This window comes from Rattus norvegicus, chromosome 4 (genome assembly GCF_021556685.1).
Source record: "Rattus norvegicus strain SHRSP/BbbUtx chromosome 4, alternate assembly SHRSP_T2T, whole genome shotgun sequence".
Taxonomy (NCBI): domain Eukaryota; kingdom Metazoa; phylum Chordata; class Mammalia; order Rodentia; family Muridae; genus Rattus; species Rattus norvegicus.
Genome location: NC_141537.1, coordinates 59,502,501 through 59,522,730, shown reverse-complemented (window position 1 = coordinate 59,522,730; position 20,230 = coordinate 59,502,501). Strand labels below are relative to the sequence as shown.

The 20,230-nt window shown below is 42.2% G+C and overlaps 1 protein-coding gene across 16 annotated transcripts in view; it reads right to left on the bottom strand.

Annotated features, from left to right (window-relative positions):
* Nrf1 (nuclear respiratory factor 1) overlaps window positions 1-20,230 on the bottom strand; it is a 105,300-nt gene that overhangs the window by 54,344 nt on the left and 30,726 nt on the right. For 4 of the 16 annotated variants that reach the window (XM_087657197.1, XM_087657194.1, XM_087657203.1 and 1 more), the window contains exons 2-5: window positions 11,396-11,553; window positions 10,641-10,875; window positions 10,483-10,518; window positions 2,583-2,697 (exon numbers count right to left, since the gene is read on the bottom strand). In XM_087657197.1, coding sequence (XP_087513323.1) covers window positions 2,583-2,697; window positions 10,483-10,518; window positions 10,641-10,863 — 374 coding nt within the window. In that variant the 5' untranslated portion in view covers window positions 10,864-10,875; window positions 11,396-11,553. The remainder of the gene's footprint in view (window positions 1-2,582; window positions 2,698-10,482; window positions 10,519-10,640; window positions 10,876-11,395; window positions 11,554-20,230) is intronic. The other 12 variants (XM_087657199.1, XM_087657195.1, XM_087657206.1 and 9 more) reach the window with 3 other exon arrangements.

Sequence of the window (20,230 nt, the reverse complement as noted above, 5' to 3'; positions counted from 1 at the left end):
AATGACTTAAACCCTTTCTTCCCCCAAATTGCTTTTGGTCAGAGTATTTTATCACAGAAAAGAAACTAGTACACACATCCACAGTATTTTGCAAATGAGGATGAAATGAGTTACTGCAGTAGCCCCACTTACTGGTGAGGTCTGCACTAATCCCCCCACTGGATATCTGTAAGCTGAGGTAGAATCAACCCTCTGTATATTATTCTTTCTTCCTATACATACATACATACTAATGATAGTTTAATTTATAAGCTAAGAATAGTAAGAGAAGAACGATAACTAATCATACGAACAATTGTAACAGAGGCCAGACAGATGGCTTACTGGTTAATAGTACTGCTTGTTCAGAGGATATGGGTTTGATTCCTAGTACACTATACAATTATGTGGCCTACAACTGTCTGCAACTCCAGCTTCAAGAGGTTCAGTGCCTCTGGTTTCTTCAATAGCACATAAACCCATGCAGGCACACAAAAGCCTCTTCTGACCTCTATGGGTACCAGGCACTTACACAGGCAAAACACTCATATACATAAAATAATTAAATTAAGATTTTAAAATAAGGGCTGGAGAGATGGCTCAGTGGTTAAGAGCACTGACTGCTCTTCCAGAGGTCCTGAGTTCAACCACATGGTGGCTCACAACCATCTGTAATGGGATCTGATGCCCTCTTCTGGTGTGTCTAAAGATAGCTACAGTGTACTTATATAGAATAAATAAATCTTTTTTAAAAAAATTAAAATAAAAATATTCAAATTATAGCAATATACCTAGTAAAATTATTTAAACTCATTATCTGTTTTAGAACTGCCATTTAGTATTTTTGGACTATGGTTGACCTTCTGAGGTAACAACTGTAACCTCAGAGAGCAAACTCTCCAATAAAGTGAGACACCAGGGTAGAAGCAACACACACAGAACACTGCCCCTCCTCTGAGTCATAGGGACTATCCTATATTTCACAGTACCATAGAAAATCTGCAGCACTTCTTGAATGAATGGTTGGTTTTCACTGCCTCCAACCTTCTCTCTACTCTCAAGACAGGATCTTCGTATGTAGCTCAGGCTAGCTCAAAACCCATGACCTGCCTACCTCAGTCTCTCAAGTACTGAGATTAGAGATGTGTCCTCCACCCCAGCCTCCCAAGAGCTGAGATCACAATCACAAAACGACATACCAGCCCACTGGCCTCCTCATGTGCTGGGTTTTTCTCTCCTCCTCCAATCATTCTTCTCATGCTCTTCCTGGCTGCTTTTTCAAAAATGACTACTTTGACTGGCTGTGGTGTGGACACATTTAACCACAGCACTCAGGAGGCAGCTGGCAGAGCTCTGTGAGTTTAGTTAGGCTAGCCTGGTTCATACAGAGTTCTAGGATAGCCAGAGCAACATTGTAACCCTGTCTCAGAAATAAAATTAAAAGTAAACAAACAAACAAACAAATAAAATGACTACCTTGGCTGTTGCTAACTCCCTCTGCCTGAAGTGCTTTTCCCCTAGATATAAATACTATAAATACAGCTATTCTTTTAGTTCCTCCCTGTTCTGGGCAAAGGCTGCTTCTTTAGAAGGAATTACCAGACTATTCTGAGAATAGATAAATAACTTCATTCTTTGGTGTTTAGAAATATTTTTTCTAATTTCTTTTCTATGCACAACACTTACTCTCACTTAATATTGAATGAAAAGAAATAAAAGGAAAGGATGTGTCTGCTCCTAGGTGTGGTGGAGAAGAAACTCTATCAGATAAAAGGGAGAGCATAGCCAGAGGCAGACATGTCTGGGAGAGTCCAGAGTGCTCATGACCCTGAGCTGTGTGAGAAAATGGGTAGGGGACAGGAGCTGCTGATAAAGGGGGCAGCCTGGGCCAAGAGACTGACCAAGAGTGGCATAGCTAAAATGGCTGGGTCATATACAGAAGGCCATCCCAGTCCCTGGACTGCAGAAGTTTAGGTAGGGCGCAGGGCATGCCAGCTATACCGTGTACCAGGTAGGGACTGAAGGATGCTGGGAGAACCTGGAGACAGGCCTGTTTTCAGAAGTTAAATAGGCACCGCAGCCACTGCCCAGGGTTTGAGACTTAGTAAGTATAATGTATGTTTTCTTTCTCCCTCTTTTAGAACATAAATTCTTTAAGGGTCTTTGTTGCTCAGTGTAATGCACTCCCAATGTCTAGAGTACTGCCTGAAGACAGCAGGTACAGAAAGTTTCTTGGATGAACCAATGGCCATTAGACATCTTCCTTCCTTCCTTATTTTAAGATACCGTCTCACTATGTAGCTTTGGCTAACCTAGAATTCACTCTGTAAACCAGACTGGCCTTGAACTCATAGAAATCCCGCTCCCTCTACCTCCCAAATGCTAGGATCAAAGGTGCGAACCACATAGCTGGCTAGTGTTATATGTGTATTTTATAGATTTTATAGATTTTCATCAATTTAATTTTATGGGAGTGATTCCAAGTCTAAACCTGTCATCAAATACCCCAGTGTCTTGAGGAATCCAGTAAAGAATGTTTGAGCTCTGACATCCACACAGAAGCATGTGAAGAACAGCAAGATGGGGGGTAAGGCAGCCCTCACCGAAGCAACCGTGTCTGCTGTCTCTTTCGGATAGATGGGTTAGACTCAAACACATGAGGCCTTTTCCGTTTCTTCCCTGTTGCCACAGCAGCAGCAGCAGCCATTCCCACAGGACCTGAAATAATAAGCATGTAGTGAAGATTAGGTAGGAGACTGCAAGGGTACAAGACAGAGAAACACACTATCGGTGAAGACAGAATGTGTACAATATCAGTGTTCTTCACTATTGTTTCCCATGAACCATATACATTTATAATCAGTCTTTTAAGAAGCAAAAGGTTTCTACCTTCCTGCCACATACCATGTTGAATTTTGTACAATGCTGTTGCTGTTTTAGAGCAAGCCCTTGCTGTTAGAACAGTGTTTGCAAGGGGACCAGGAAATACTGCAGCCTTGAGAGAAAGGCCTGCCACAGGAAACCAGCCCAGGGCTTCCCACTGCACTTCTAGCTCCATGGTCTTTCCATTGCTTCAAGACGAGCAAGTTAAGGAAGGAACTGGGAGGACTCCCAGCGACTGCTCGCTCCCGCCTGTGAAGGGACATGCAGAGGAACTAAACAAGACTGTGTGCCAACGAATGAAGACAGCAGTCATAAGGTCCAGATGATAAAAGGATCCTGGCCAAGAAGATGAACACTTCCTTACTACTACTACTACTACTACTACTACTACTACTACTACTACTACTACTACTACTACAACAACAACAACGACAACGACGACGACGACAACAACGACGACGACGACGACGACGCTAATAAAAGCTGGTCTAGCTGTCCGGAGACTAATGCAGAGAAGCCTTGGGGTTGTTTGAATGGTTAAGTATAATGACTACTGCAGCTTTGATAGCACTAGGTTAACGTCAAAGAGAGCATGTTACTTTACCCTTTCCTGCCAGCCTAAGGCCTTTTATGAAGGCCTAGATAAAAATTGAACTGCTAACATTATATTCACGTGTATATTCTAAATAAGTGAACTGCAGCAAGCCCTTTTGTCTGCAGGCTGCTCAGTGCTATCATGGCCTTTCTGAGGAGAAACCCTCCAAAGAGCACCAGATCAAGCAGAAGCCAGACGCTAGCTCGCTTTCTCTCGTAAAGACATGGTAGAGACTTTCCTTCTCCCAGGACTCACTACATAACCCAGACCAGCCTGGAAATCAAAGTGGTCCTCCTACCTTGCTCTAAGTGCTGGGATTATAGGTACCTGGTACCCAGCCAACTTTCAGACATAAACCTTAGGCCCTGAAATTATTGCTCCCAACATTTTACTATAAAACTGTGGTAATATTTTAACATAAGATCCATCTTTGAATAAAATTTTGTGCTCAAAACAATTATTACTAACTATACCCACCATGTACATATTTCTATAACTTATCTGTCTTATATTACTGAAATCTTCCCTTTCAGTTTTTTGAGACAGAATCTCATGTTGGACAGGCTGACCTTAGAATCATTAGAAGCAAGGATGACATTGAACTCCTGATCCTTGAGTGACCTCCTGGGATTAACAGGTATATACTATCATTCCCAGCTTGTCTGCCTTCAGGCCTGTCTTCTCTCCCTCCTTCCAGACTTCCTTTCTCCTCTCTTTCCTCCTCCTGCTGTGGTGCTTTGAAGCTAAGAATTCTGGCTCTAGCACTAGTGACTCTACCTCCAAGTACCTGCTGACAGCAACTCCCTGCACCTCCTTCCACAGACCTAGAAACCATCTCACTGACGCTTCAACTCCTCACATAGGTGGAATTACACTCTATCTGTCCTTCTATGTCTGTCTTGTTTCTGTTGGTATAATTTCTTTAAGGTTGGAGAGAGAGAGAGAGAGAGAGAGAGAGAGTGTGTGTGTGTGTGAGTGTGTGTGTGTGTGTGTGTGTTGCTCCTGTGTACAGACGTCAATGTCTCTGTGGGATTCAACTCATTTGGTTACTTAGAAGTACGCCTTACGGACCATAAAGTCTTTAACTTCTTAGAGGGAACTCCACATTCTTGTAGCAGCATTATTTTATATTGCCATATAATGTACAAAGGACCTAGCTGTTCCACAGTATTGCGGACACTAGTTATGATACTAGTTATCTTTGTAACTTTGATAACAGCTGTCCTCTTAGGCCTGTGGTATCATTTTTTGTGATACCGAATACCATTTTATGAGAGATGTCTTTTTAAATCCTTTTACCATTTTAAAACATCAGGCTGATTTTCTTATTCTGTTGCTATTGAACTGTCAGAATTCAAAGATTTTTATCATAAAAAAGTTTAAATGCACAAACCATATACCATATATTTATTCTCGGTTTGTCAAGCCATATGTTTTTTGTTGAATTTCAAAGTAAACTGAAAATGTCAATATAATACCCTGAAGTGCTTCAGCAGGCTTACTGTTAGCTAGATTTAACACTTTATTTATTGTTGAGGCCTGTGAGCACATGCATGTGGGTGTGCACCCCACCTTTCTTTCTGACAGCGTTTTTCACTGAACTTGGGTTCTCAGATCTGGTTAAGCTTCCTGCAGCAAGCTTGTAGGACCCTGACCTGATAAGTCTATGAATTTAATATAAATCCCAATGAGACTATTTATAGAACTGGATAAACTAAACCTATTATTTAAATGTAAATACAAAGACCAAGAGAGGCAAAACAATTTAGAAGATGCTAAGCAGAGGCCTCATCTTGCCGCACCCTACCCTGAAGCTTACGTTACTAAGACTGTGGACTGGATCCTGAGACACAACTCATGTCACTGAACTGCAACGATCCTGAGTCAGAGACAAGGGTGAGAAGAGTGGGCTATCAAAGGTGTGGCACTTACTGTTCACATGGCTATGGACAGACAGCTGTCTGAACCAATGCTGGTTAGCAAACACCCACTCGATGAGGAAGAACAGGTGAGACTGCACTTAGACACAGGAAGAGAAGCTACAAGCTGGATTAGTGTCTGGTTTAGCAAATTTCAATAAGCTGAAAATATGCCTATCTTTGGTCCCTCAAATACCTTTCTGGATACATCAAGTCGTGTTTGCGAAGCCCACTTGTGAAAACCTAAGCACTAGTGAGGTTGGGGCAGGAGGACTGAGAGTTAAGAGGCCAGCTTGAGCTACACAGCAGGATCCTGTCAGTGAGCCGCCGCACAGGAGGCTCAGTGGTTACGAGCACACCCTGCTCTTGCAGAGGACTCATGGTCCCAGAGCCCATGTCGGGGTGCTCACAAGTGCCTGTAACTCCAACTCCAAGGAATCCACTGCCCTCCCTCTTCTGGCTTCTGCATGTACTCACCCTCCCATATACATAATTGAAAATAAAAATATTTCAAGAACATCCTTTCACAAAGAAATTCCACAAAATTTTCTTTTTTTCCATGAAGCAAATGGTAACCCTTTGGTAGTTCATGAAGAATATTTTTCTAATAAAACAGAATAAGCCAGAGTGGATTAGAACATCAGAAGAAAAAATCAGAATATATCACTTGTAATGAAGATATTACCGAATGAAAAAAACCACTTCAGTTATGTTTATTTTATATGAAGGCAAAATATAAAATATATTGTTATGAGAAACTACAGGAGTTTGGAACAGAAAATTGTGGCTTACACCTGTAATCCTAGCTCTAAGACATATCTATAAATAGTGAAATATCCCAGTTCTGATAAAAAAATGCAATAGCTACATTATCAACACAACTGAGTCTCAGTAAAATACTGAATGAAAATGTCATTTTGAAACTCAATTATACAATGAATATACATTAATAATTAAAATAAAAAAGAGAGTCCAGAAGCCAACAAGATAGTAGGTAAAGGTGTTTATCTCTAGACCCCCTTTTAAAGGTAAGGAAAGACAGACAGCCACACACATAGACACACACACACACACACACACACACACTCTCTCTCTCTCTCTCTCTCTCTCTCTCTCTCTCTCTCAGAGGGCAGGGACATGGCTTAGAAAGTCAAGGCTCTTGCCCTGTAAGTAAAACTTGGGTTCAGATCCCTGGAGCCTACTCAGAAGTCATTGCACATACATGACTATAAATATTTTTTGTTTATTTACAGTCTTGAGAAAGGCTCTCACCATGTAGCCCCTGCATGGCCTGGAATTTACTGTGTGGACCAAGCTGGCCTTAAATTTACTGAGATCTTCCTGCCTATGTCTCTCAAGTGGTGGGACTAAAGGTGTGCACCACTGGGGTTGGGGATTTAGCTCAGTGGTAGAGCGCTTGCCTAGCAAGCACAAGGCCCTGGGTTCAGTCCCAATTCCGAGAAAAAAAAAAAAAAAAAAAAAAAAAAAGGTGTGCACCACTGTGCCCAGCTTCAAACAATTTGGTTTTTAACTTTTTATAGAAAATTAATGCTTAACACATAAAACGCTGGACAGAGTGGGATCATTAATATAAACTTTAAAGCTGCAAGACAGTGTTAGCTTTTTTTTTTTTTTTTTTTTTTTTTTGGTTCTTATTTTCGGAGCTGGGGACCGAACCCAGGGCCTTGTGCTTGCTAGGCAAGCGCTCTACCACTGAGCTAAATCCCCAACCCCAGTGTTAGCTATTATTAAACGATATTTGCACACAAAGCAAAAACATAAAGTAATCAAGAGAACAAAGGAATTCAGAATACGGTGACCTCAGCAGAAGCAGGTATAAGGAGAGGCAAGCCAGCCGGCATGATTCCGCACACCTCTAAGGCCGCACTCAGGAAGCTGAGGCAAGAGGACCAGTCTGGACTATACAGCCAGCAAGACACTGTCTCAAATTTGTAAAGAGAACACACCCCAGGTTTCAACTGCACCTGTAATGTATATTTCCAAATGAATGAGTGAATGATTTAGCCAGGCAAAGCCTGTATACATCTTTAATCCCAGCGTTTGGGGGAGGCAGAGGCAGATCTCTGAGTATGGGCTGTTGGGAGAACACTAAAAATCTCAACTGCATCTGTAATGTTTATTTCCTATTGAATGAATGAATAAATCAGCAAGTCATGGTCCTACAGTCCTTTAATCCCAGCACTTGGGGGAAGGCAGGAGGACGAGGAATTCTGAGTTCCAAAATACATAGGACTACACAGAGAAACTCTGTCTGGAAAAAACAAAACCAAACAACAACAACAACAACAACAACAACAACACCCCCAAACAATTTGGGGACCCAGCAAGATGGCTCAGTGGGCAAAGGTGTTTACTTCCAAGTTCAACTACCTGAATCCTATCTCTGGGACCCACATACAGAATAAACAGAAGCAATGCCTGGCAAGGCTGGACAGCAGGCGTGTCCGTGCCTGCCATGGGCATCCTGCCTTTTCTTCTGATTCCAATATCAGGTTTCCTCCAAGATTCAAGATTTTATACTTGTCAGACAATTCAACCTCATTCTCGGGGTAGCAAGTGTGACTACAGAACATGTAATCTTTTTCTACTTCTATCTAATGCCTTGGAGGAAATAATTCCATTTTGTTTAAAATGAAGTCCTCTGGGGGCTAGAGCACTAGCTGCTCTTCCAGAGGATCCACCCACAGGGCAGCTCACAACCACCTACGCTAAGTTCAGGTCCAGGGAATCCAACGCCTTCTAACTTCCCTGGGCACCAGGTACACATGTGGTATACACACACACACACACACACACACACACACACACACACACACACACACACACACGTACACGCACACGCACACGCAGGTTACTCAGGTGCTATCCAGTCATTGGTGTAGACTGGCTAGCCAGGAGGTCCTGGACGCGTCTGTCTCTCCCCAGTGCTAGGATTGTAAGTGCCTGCTACCGTGCCCAGCTTCTTACCTGGGTTCTGGAGATCAAACTCAGGTCCTCATGCTTGCATGGCAAGCACTTTGCTGACTGAGCCGTCTCCCTTCCAAGGCCCTTCTTAATTTTTTTCCCTTGAGAATCAACACTGATCAAGAGCTGTCTGAACTGAAGAGAATTAGAACCATTTCTGATAGGCGACCTGGTATGAATTAACTGATATTGACTTTTTCTGAGTTGCCTTTTGGGTATGTCGATGGTATAGACTAGTCCTCAGAAAAAATTCTCTAGCAAGCAACAAACGTGACAAGTCAGGATCCATCATAACTGAGCAGTTAATAAGTCCCTCTGCCACTTCTGCAAATTCTCTTTTGTTTACTGTAATTGTAGGTGAGTGCCTCCACAGCCAGCAGCTTCTGCAAACGAGCATCCTGCAGAGCCCTAAGCCTATGCAGTCACACCCATGCCAGCCCTCTGCACTGTCTTCTCTTCTACCTCACAAAGCTCAGCCACGATGGCCTCCTTCCCTTTTCATCTGAGAGTCCTGACCTGTGAAATGTCCTCAGTCTGACCCTCTCCTCAGTACTTGCCTGCACTGAGAACATGCAACTAGTGGCCTGAGAGCTCCTTCAAAGTAAGCTATCTTAGTCAAGAGTCTACAGCTTGTAGTATATAGATCTCATTACAATCCCTTAGTGGCAACCTATCAGAGACTTGAAGAGCCTGTTTTTACATTGGACAAATGAAAGATTTTGTCTTTTCCTGTTCCTTTGTTTATTGTTTGTTTTTGAGATAAGGCCTCACTGTGTCGTCTAAGTTGCTCTCTCTGTTCCTCCTGCCTCGACCCCAGAGTAGTTGGACTACAGGCTCATGCCATCACACCTAGCCAGCTCTAGTCTTTGTTTAGTAGTGTTGGGAACTGAACCCCAGGCCTCACACAAATGTTCACCCTCTGAACCCAGTCTCAGCTATCCTTGTGTCTCCTCACACTATGACGACACGGTACAGGAGCAAAGCAAAGCCATGTCTCCAAAGCATCTTCCTTCCTAAGAAAGGAGCTGATCTGGGTTTGTTATGTTAGCATGCCCTCTTCTGGGAAGTACAAAAACTTCACAAATTATGTGCTACAAACATTTAAACCCAGTGTCTTGAACATGGCTAAGCAAGTGCTTTACTGTGAGCCAGGTCCTCAGCCCCTCCTTTAGTTTTTAAGTTCACCATTCCAGAATAGTACAGCGAATGAGTGACACCATGAGATTATCACACTGTTCTTCAGCTTAGTTAAATACAACACATACACTTTGCTAATCCAGTACTTTGGCCATCCCTGATCATAGCTTTCCTGCCCAGCTTTCCCTACATAGAACACTAAACCCACCCAGCCATGGTTTACATGTATGTTCTCACCATGATGCTCAATATACACTCTACATAGAGTAATATGAAACACAGCCAGCTTTAAGTCTCTTAGTATCCTGGAAAACTTCAAACCCATAAAATTACACATCACTAGTGTACTTGGTACTACCTAGCAGAAGCAAACAGAAACCATGTCCAGCATAATATCTTAGAACCCAAATAATTTTTAAAATTAATTTCCAAACACATCACAGAATGTTCATTTACATATAATAGTCTATGAAGAAAGTAGTCAACATAAACACCTGTCAGTGACAACAGACAGCAGGCAGAGTCGCAGGCTCTGGAAAGAAGAACCAAATGAGCTGTAAAATCCTATTGCTATTTGTGGAAATCTACATAGAAAATTTCCACACAAACTGAAACTTACAGCGCAAACCTGGACAGGTGGAGAAGCCCACTCTCTTAGAAAGCCTAGGGCTGATGTACACTGCTCAGGGTAGGACTCTGCTCTAGCATGTAACTCTAGGGTTCACAAAGGGAATAAAAACCCAATACTAGAAAAAAATTTAACCTTAAAAATATTAAAATCTAAATATGTCAGTCTTTATATTTCATGTGACTATAATACATACTCTAGTTGACCAGACAGTCAGAATGGAAGAAAACCACCGTCATAACACTAGTAGTAAGGGGCCCCAGAACTCAACTCTCATACAACAGGCTAAGGTTGGAGATGCAGGCTTAAAAACTGTGGTGAGGGCTCGGGATGTTGCTCAGTGGTCCAGTACTTGCCTAGTATATGCGAGGCCCTGGGTTTGATCCCCAGCACTGAAAAAAACAAAAACAAAAAACGATGAAAAGAAATGAGAGAGTGCTGGAATTCCAGGCTCCTTCGACAGGCATGAGCCCACAAGTTAAGGAAAGAAGCAAGCTTCTATTGCAAACATTACCTGCAGCAGCCAGATGGGCAGTTACCTCATCAGCTGCCGTGGAGTTGAGTATGTCCGAGTCATCGTAAGAAGTGTCCTCAGGCGAGGAAGGGGAGTCTTCATCAGCACTTAGCATACTGTGCTCAGTGTAAGTGGCTACATGGACCTGCTGAACTTGCTGGGCCACTGCATGGGCTTCTATGGTAGCCATGTGTTCGGTTTGGGTCACTCCGTGTTCCTCCATGAAGATCTACTGCTAGAAAAAAGGAGACGGAGGAGGAAGGGTAGGGGAGGTGTGGGGAGGAGATTCAGTATACAATGTAAAACTAAGTTTTTTTTAAGAGCAGAGAAACTCTGACAAAGCTCTGATTTTAACAACATAAAAATAGAATATTTTCTATGTGAAATAACTAACAGAAACTTACTATCATAAATATATAGAAACATGCACATGTATCAAGTCAAAAACATTAAATATCATTAATATATGTATAGCAATAAAAGACATTTAAAATCTGTCTAACAATAAAAGACATTTAAAATTGCCCAGGGATTAGCATTTGATATTGTGATGTAAAAATAGATCTAGACATTTAGACATATTAAAACACACAAACCAGCCAGGCATGGTGGCGCACCCCTTTAATCCCAGCACTTGGGAGGCAGAGGTAGGTGGATCTCTGTGAGTTTGAGGCCAGCCAGGGCTGTTACATGTAGACATCCTGACATTTTTAAAATATCAGGTGTGGTCTGGCAGCTCAACTTGTGGTACTTACCCAGAAGGACTGAAAGCAGGGTCTCAAAGAGCTATGTGCACACCCATGTTCATAGCAGCATTAATTCACAACAGCCCAGAGGTGGGAGCTACCCAAGTGTCCATCAATGGGTGAGTGGGAAACAAAATGTGGTCTATATGAACCACAGATCATTCGACCTTAAACAGGAAAGAAAATGCAAATTAGGAATAAAGATGATTTCTGCAACTTAAAGAACATCTGTAAAAATACCCATAGCCATTATCCTTAAAGGTGAAAAAGTAGTACCTTTTCCATTAAAATCAGGAGCAAGAAAAGGATGTCTTCTCTTTTCAACATTATGTTGGAACTCATAGCTTATATAGTAAAACAACACAGAAAAGGAAAGAAAAGGAGCCAAGAGTGGTAAGGGAGGGGAAGAGAGAGCAGAGAGAAAGAGAGAGAGCAAGAGGGGATCCCAGGGAAGGAGAACACAATGGTATTGCATAGCATGACTGTCTACACATAAGATGATCAACAGAAGACTTCTGGGTTGAACAGCAAATAGGTTGTGAGATACAGGGTGGATACAGAAATAAATAAATGCTTTCTTATATCTCAACAATGAACAGGTAGAATTTGGAATTAAATTTAATTTTACTTCTATCAATGCCTCCTAAAAGTGAAATATCAAGGTATAAATCAAATGTGTACAGGAGCTACACAAAGGTGGAGGGAGCAACTAGAGTGTTATGGCCACAGTGAGTGTCTAGGCTGGGTCTTAGGTGTCTGCTGAGGGACAGCGAACATATCCCCTGTAACAGACAGGGGACATTGTAAAGTCTTTTTAAAATTTATTTCAAAGAGACAGATAAAACTCTATATATTTATCATATGCAGCATGGTATTTGAAAATTATATACACATCACGAAATGGTAAAATCTAGCCAATTAAATATGCATTACCTCACACAGGTATTATTTAGGGACTGAAACATTTAACAGAGGGGTAAGCAGTGTATCAAGAGCAGGAGACATTTAGGAAACCCTGGTACCATCTATTGAATTTTGCTGTACACTTGAAGCTGTTCTATGTGTATGATGGGCCGGGGATGCTGCAGCCTGCCTGCAGAAGTCAGGTCTCTCCTCTCAGTCTGGGTTCTGGGGATTACATGGCAAATGCTCTCACCGGATGAGCCATCTCCCCAGTCTGTATAGTCCATCTGTACGAAATAATTAGGATAGCCTATAGAAAAGAAGCTGCCAGAGCTAGAGAAATGGCTAAGTGGTTAAGAGCAACGGCTGCTCTTCCAGAGGATCTGGGTTCAATTCCCAGAACCCACATGGCAGCTCACAGCTGTCTGTAACTCAAGAGGGACTCAACACCTTCATAAAGACATATACACAGGTGAAACACTGATGTACATGAACTTAAAGAAATAAATCATTTTAATAATAAAAAAGAAAGAAAAAATGAAAAATAGCTGCCAGGGCTGACTACAAGCAGGTGAGGAGCTGTCTCACAAGATGCATGAGTTCTGCAGATCGGTGCCCCATAACATGAAAGCACTGACCATTACTGAACTGTGCACTCAGAGTTATTGTTACGGATGCTCTACTACAATGTGAAAATTAAAACGCAATCATCCCTCGCCCCAGTGTACCTGCCTCTGCATAAAGAGTAAGTAAGTAATCTCACAGCAAAATATAACTAAACCCTTATCTTTATTTTTAAAAACCAGGATATGGGATTGGGGATTTAGCTCAGTGGTAGAGCGCTTGCCTAGGAAGCGCAAGGCCCTGGGTTCGGTCCCCAGCTCTGAAAAAAAGAACCAAAAAGAAAAAAAAAAAACCAGGATATTATTCGATAACTATTAAAAATAAATTCTTGACATTTCTGGTGGCTGTGGCAATGTAGGAAGAAGATGGCTGCCTCTGAAGAAACAAGAATGGTGTCAAGCAAAGCATCTTGGATCTACAAATTGGCTCCCTGGCCTTTGAACTACACAGTGGAAACTAGATATAAGAATAGTGTCTCACATTCTGGGGTTGTGCCTGTGCTCTGTGTTAAGTCACATATGATCCATCTGGTTATGATCTATGCAACTCTTAAAACTTAGAAGTTTTTTAAAAAGAAAAAAGATTATTGACCAAAAAAAAAAAAAAAAAAAAACACAAACAAAAAACAAAAAACAAACCTGTGAAGTGTGTGTACAAACTTCACAAACTGTGAAAGTTGCTAGTCCAAACATCTGACATGTATTTGGAGTTATGATTAATAGTTGAAGGATACACCACCTCTCCTCATACAATATTAATACAGTACTAATACAAAATAAGATTTGATTGTTGGAGTAGTATATAGCACTGCATTATCTAGAATTTACAAAAAGAAATGGCAACCATACATATGCAGACATATGACCTTTACAATACCTATATGTAGGAAGAATTAGATTATATATACATTTTTTCTTTTATACTGTTCTTATGACATATTTTTAAAGAAAAAAGGTGAAGCGCCTTGTAGGGTTTCTTTTCTATCTTATCTTTGTGCGAGTTTTTAAAAAATATATAAGGGATATATCCTAGCTCCTTGTTGGTACTTACCTAAAGTACAATTCGATACACCGAGTCATACAATTAAACACAGTACATAAAAGGAAGGTACTAATAAAGTGTTATTTTTCCATTAATTTCACTGTGCTAGTCTGAACAAATTACATTTTAGAATTCTGGTACTTCAAAATTGTTTTTAAATGATTTGGGATTAGATGGCATCTAACCTGCTTTTCAAAGGGATCATAATTCTATGTGTTTGGCATAATGGATTTCAGTTCTTTGCTCCAGAATGTAGCTTGCAGCATGGATCAATAGGACTGTCTGCTTTTCAGGCTTGTGCCTTCTGCCTGGTGCCTCTTTTCTTTCCATCCCACCCCCACCTCCTCAGTCAGCTTCTCTAGCCTCTTAGACACTCTAAAAAGCAGAGGCAGAGGCATTTCTGGGATCTCTGAACCCGAAATAGAGTACTTATACATACCGCTCTCTGTGCTCCCTTAAAACCTTAAAGTAAGGCATGTGAGCCACTTATGAATGGCATACACATCCCTGGACCAGGCCTCCACTTCCTTATGTATTTAACAGAGAAGAAAATGAAGATGGAAACAGTATACCACTTCCCTATGCCGATTTTATCTAAAATGTATTTGTTTTGGGCCAAATGTGGCAGAACACATCCTTAATCTCAGCACTCTGGAGACAGAGGCAGATGACTTCTGAGAGGTCAGCCTGGTCTACAGAGTGAGCCCCTGTCGCAAACATACGTTTAAGTATTTTATATTAAGATACGTTATATCATACGTCTAAGTATTTTGCTTGCATGTGTGTACCCCATGTCTGCCTGGTACCCATGGAAGCCAGACGAGGGTGTTGAAACCCCCTGAAGATGGAATTATGGGCAGACCACCATACGGGTGCTGGAACTGAACCCATGTCCTCAGCAAGTGCTCTTAATCACTGAGCCATCTCTCCAGCCCCTCTCCCCCACGTCAGTTTTAGAAAAAGCACTACAGGGGTTGGGGATTTAGTAGAGCGCTTGCCTAGCAAATGCAAGGCCCTGGGTTCGGTCCCCAGCTCCGAAAAAAAGAAAAAGAAAAAAAAAAAGAAAGAAAGAAAGAAAAAGCACTTCAGCTTTTATTCTCAAAGAATCAGATTCTCTGGCTGGCAAAAGTAATGGGACTTGCTAATGGGGGCGGGGTAATGAAATAATGTGCATTTTAAAAGACAGCACAGAGTCTTATCCAGATATCCAGAACCCCTAAACAAGTTACTCAGTGACCACTAAGCCACACTTCTGCATGTATTCTCTAAAGGACGATGTGAGGATTAAGTGTAATGACTAACAATGTCTAGAACACAGTGCCAGCACAGAAGTGTGATGTTAATTAAGATGCAAGCCCATGCGCGCTGGCGCTGGTGGCTCCCTTTCCTAGTTCAGTTCCTAGCCTCACTCACTCACACTGTTCGTTCACTGTGCCTCCATTTCTTCACATCTAGATCCCTGTTTGAGACGTCTGACTGTGTCTGAGGTCTTTGTGCTATGACACCACTTGAGATGTATGTATACACACACACACACACACACACACACACACACACACACACACACACATACATATATTTTTTTTTCTTTTCTTTTCTTTTTTTCGGAGCTGGGGACTGAACCCAGGGGCTTGCACTTGCTAGGCAAGCGCTCTACCACTGAGCTAAATCCCCAACCCCTTCCACTTGGTATGTTAATCTGAGCAGGAAACAATGTCTTAGACATAAAGTGAGAACGTTGACACAATAAAACTTTGTGATAGTGTACAAAATAGAGAAGAGGGGAGGGAGAGAGAGGGTTGAAGAGGAAAAGCAGGAGCGCTGGGAGCTTGAGTCTTCTGAACCAGAAAAGCAAATTGGTGCATCTATCCCACTACAGGCGGTGGTGTTCAGCAAACTACCCAAAACTTGATTTAAAATCATTATTCCTGGGGAGTGGAGAGATAAACAGATTGATGGTTAAGAGTACTGCTCCACTAGAGGACAGAGTTTGGTTCCCAGTACTCACAAGCATCTTCAGGTACTCACCACATACATTCACATGCACATGCTCATGCGCAGACACTAACTGTTTTAAAAGGGGCACAGCAGCAATAACTGTGGCCTCTGCGCTGGGCAGGTGGGCTAAGGCGTAAGACCCAGACCAGCCAGGGCTGCATAGGCCATCTTCATCCGTATCAGAGGTTCTTTTTTTTTTTTTCCTCCCGGAGCTGGGGACCGAACCCAGGGCCTTGCACTTGCTAGGCAAGTGCTCTACCACTGAGCTAAACCCCCAACCCCTGTAGCAGAGGTTCTTAAGTTGTAGGTTGTGACCCCTTTGACTGTTTCTCAGGGGTCACCTAAGACCATCTGCATATAAGATATTTACATTACAATTCATAACAACAGCAAAATTACAGTTACGATGTAGCAACGAAAATAATTTTATGGTTGGGGTAACAACATCAGGAACTGTTTCAGGGTTTCAGCATTAGGAAGGTTGAGAATCACTAGTCTATATAAAATGACACACTGCTTCACAAATATGAATGAGTGAATGACTGACCGACTGAATGAACGAACAAACAAACGAAGCCCTCCCTCTATTACCCAGACTGTAAGAGGTTGCGGGGTTTCTGCTTTTCCCCAGGCAGAACCAGAGCACAGCGGCAGAGAACACAGCAGGAGTGTCTTAGTTTCCAGCACCCTGCTGACATGACCTCTATAAGTACCCAGGGAGCTGCTGGAATTTGGAGGAGCCAATCAAGGGGCTTAAATTCAGTCTAATCCACACATAATGGATGAGATTAAGTGAAGAGTATTTAAAAATCAAAGGAGAAAGAAGATCAGGGCAGAAAATCTAATCAAAGCATAACAAAGTATAAAAGGGAGCATTAGTCTAATCAATAGCATTATCATTTCAAAAGAAAAAAATAATCAGCAAGAATGGTCTAAAAACCAGTCCAAGCCAGTGCCCACAGGGAGAAGAGGCTCAAGTTACAGCCCTGGATACATGTGGAACCTAAAATTCATCACCAAGTAGAAATCAAGCTCAAAAGTCAATGAAATCTTCCAGACTTAAATTATAGAATAAAAAAAAAAAATAAAGGGGGGGGGTGGTGGTGGCTCAGTGGATAAAAGGTACTTATCACCAAGCCTAACAACCTGAATTCGAGTCCCAGAATTCACGAGGTGGAAGGAGAGAACAGACTCCTGTGAGTTGTCCTCTGATCTCCATATTTGCATCATGGCATCTTCTCTCCTCACCCCCACAAAATATAAATACAATTTTTATAATCGAAAAATCTAATGAAGTCAGGTGATGGTGGCACATGCCTCTAGTTCCAGCACTAGCAGGCAAAGGAAGCAAAGTGGGTTCCAGGATAGTCAGGGCTACCGAAAAACTCTGTGTCAAAAAACAAAACAAAACAAAACACCAAAACACCACCAACAACAACACCAACAAAGCAAACCAAGCCAAAGCAAACCAATCAGTGCCGTAGCCCCCAAAGCCAATGCTACCAAAGAGAACATGGTGAAGGTGAAGACAGCTGACAGAAGGCAGCCAATGAGGAGGGCAGAGGTGGGAAAGTAAACAGGAGCACTACAGCCTGACTTTCAAGATGAAGAAAGCAGCAGACAAGACGGATTACTGGTACAATATAATTCTCAGAAAAGGAGCAGACAGGAAGGGAATAGTGGAAGTAAGCCTCACAGGAAGAAGTCCATAATACTCAAGTTTGGTAAATCAACAAAAGGTGGTATAGGGCCAGAGAGCTGGCTCCATGAATGATGCAGGTTCAATTTCCTTTATGTACACACTGGCTCACAACCATCTGTGACTGTAGTTCTTGGTGCACTACAGTAGCCTGCGTGCCTGTATGTGCACGCATGTCTGTGTGTGTATGTAACATTCCAAGACCCTAGCAGATTCCTGAAACTGTGGATATTGTCAAACTGTATCTATCTGCTCGCACGCGCACACACACACACACACACACACACACACACACACACACACACATCCCTGTGATAAACTTTACCTCCCAGTTGCAGAAAGTCCTTGAATCTTTTCTTTGCCCCACCTGCACCGTTAACTCTTTCGTTACTGCTCTATTGCTGTCTTACTTTTACTAAGTGACAGTTACTTGAAGGCAAGCACACTGGTGCTGCAACAGCTGGTGTGGGATTTAAGGTTAGCAAGTGGCCAATCGGAAGTCAGCCTGTACAGCAGAGCACTCTGGCCAAAGGATGACTAGTAGATCCGGGGAGATGGAAAGGAATGCTGCAGTCAGTACTCACTCTGCCAGGCCAATATGCAAGTTAAAGTTCCATGGGAAGCACTTACTCCTGTAATTTTCCTTTCAGTAGTTTAGACTGGGATTACTGAAACCATAAGAAACAAAACCATGGGATTGGGGATTTAGCTCAGTGGTAGAGCGCTTGCCTAGCAAGCGCAAGGCCCTGGGTTCGGTCCCCAGCTCCGGAAAAAAAAAAAAAAGAAAGAAAGAAAGAAAGAAAGAAAGAAAGAAAGAAAGAAAGAAAGAAAGGAAGAAAGAAAAGAAAAGAAAGGAAAAGAAAAGAAAGAAACAAAACCACGGGGTGAGGGCTGCCGTGCCTATCTATACTATCTACTGAAAATCAGGGGTGGGAAGTGACCACGCTTTCCTGGGAGGTCAGCACTTACAGTTCCATTGTTCCTAGTGCTCTGTTACTACTACGAAGACGACTATTATGACTGTGTCGTCTACTACTACTACTACTACTACTACTACTACTACTACTACTACTACTACTACTACTACTACTCATACACAGGCCCCAGGATCTGGACAGCCTTCTCTCTACTCACCTCATACCCATGTCAACACAGAGCCTCACTGCTCCAATAGGGTGGCTATGAGTACACTCTGAGGCCACAGTAGTGACTCTGGTGCTTACTGACATTACACAAGTTTCACTTGTGTCTGTGCTCTGGTTTCATCACATGTAAGTGGAGAACAGAGGGAGTCATCGTGAGGCCCAGATGAGCTGCTCTTTGTAAATGCTCACCAGTGGGATGTGCATGTGATGACTCACAAGCCCACAATAACAGCAGTTATAAAGCTGCCTCAAGTTAGACTACACTTCCTTCCTTCTAAAGACGAAACAATGCTTACAGATCACTTTAAGAGTTTTGACCACACAAAGCCCTGTATCAAGTCTTGGGTTCTTGTTTTTATTGTTTTTAAATCTTGGGCCCTTTGGAGAATGGGTAAAATGTACAGACACCTTCCAAAGGGAACAAGAGAGTTAGAAGAGAGGAGGGGGGGGGGGGGGAGATGGTGGGGAGAAAGGAAAAGAGATTTGTGAAATGTTTTAGGGTTCTTTGACTGTAGTCAAATGAAAATCAGGACACTCCAGGATTGTATTGCTTCAAAGTGGAAGCACTAGATGGTGCCACAACCAAAGGAAAAATGTGGAGAAGGCCAGGGGGATTTCAACTGGAACACACTTTCACAGAAAAGAAGTTAGGGCTGGAGAGGTGGTTCACTGGTTAAGAGCACTTGGTGCCTTACAGCTCAGGTTAGATTCCTAGTAGGCTCGTGGTGGCTCACAATATCAATCACCCCACTTTCAGAGGATCCGATAGGCACACACGTAGCACACATTCACAAGTGCAGGCAAAAAAATTTCTACACAGAAAGTAAATAAACAAATTTAAATCTTTAAATAAAGACCAGGTTAGGCTAATCTACTTCACCAAATGCTTTAAAGACATGCTACTCTTCTGTAGGCTCTAGACTTTGCCAACTAACAGAACTTTCAGCAGTGACATTTTTGACCTGTCATGGTTAACAGCAACTACATACCTGAAGCGACTGACCACACTGAAATGTGACTATTGTGACTTGAGGATTAAAGATTTCAAGCCAATTTAACTTTAATGTTTATGCGGTTTTTAGCCTCTATAATGAATAGGGCAGTCTACATTCTATTTTTATTTTGAAAGGACTTGCTTCTAATTATAGGACTCTATATATCATTGCTTCATGGGCTGGTCTGTGGCCCCCAGCACGTATGTCTGGCTTCATTGAGAGAGGATGACCTAACCCTGTAGAGACTTGATGCCCAGGGAAGTGCAATGCCCAGGGAAGGGCATTTTATTTCCTGTAGAAGACCCTACATACTTAATTCTTTGAGCTACTTTATCCAAACAAAAGCTTAAACCCTTAGTTTATAATAGTTTTTAAATTATGTGCATGTGTGTCTGTACACATGTACATGCATGTGTGTGCTGGTGCCTACAGAGGTCAC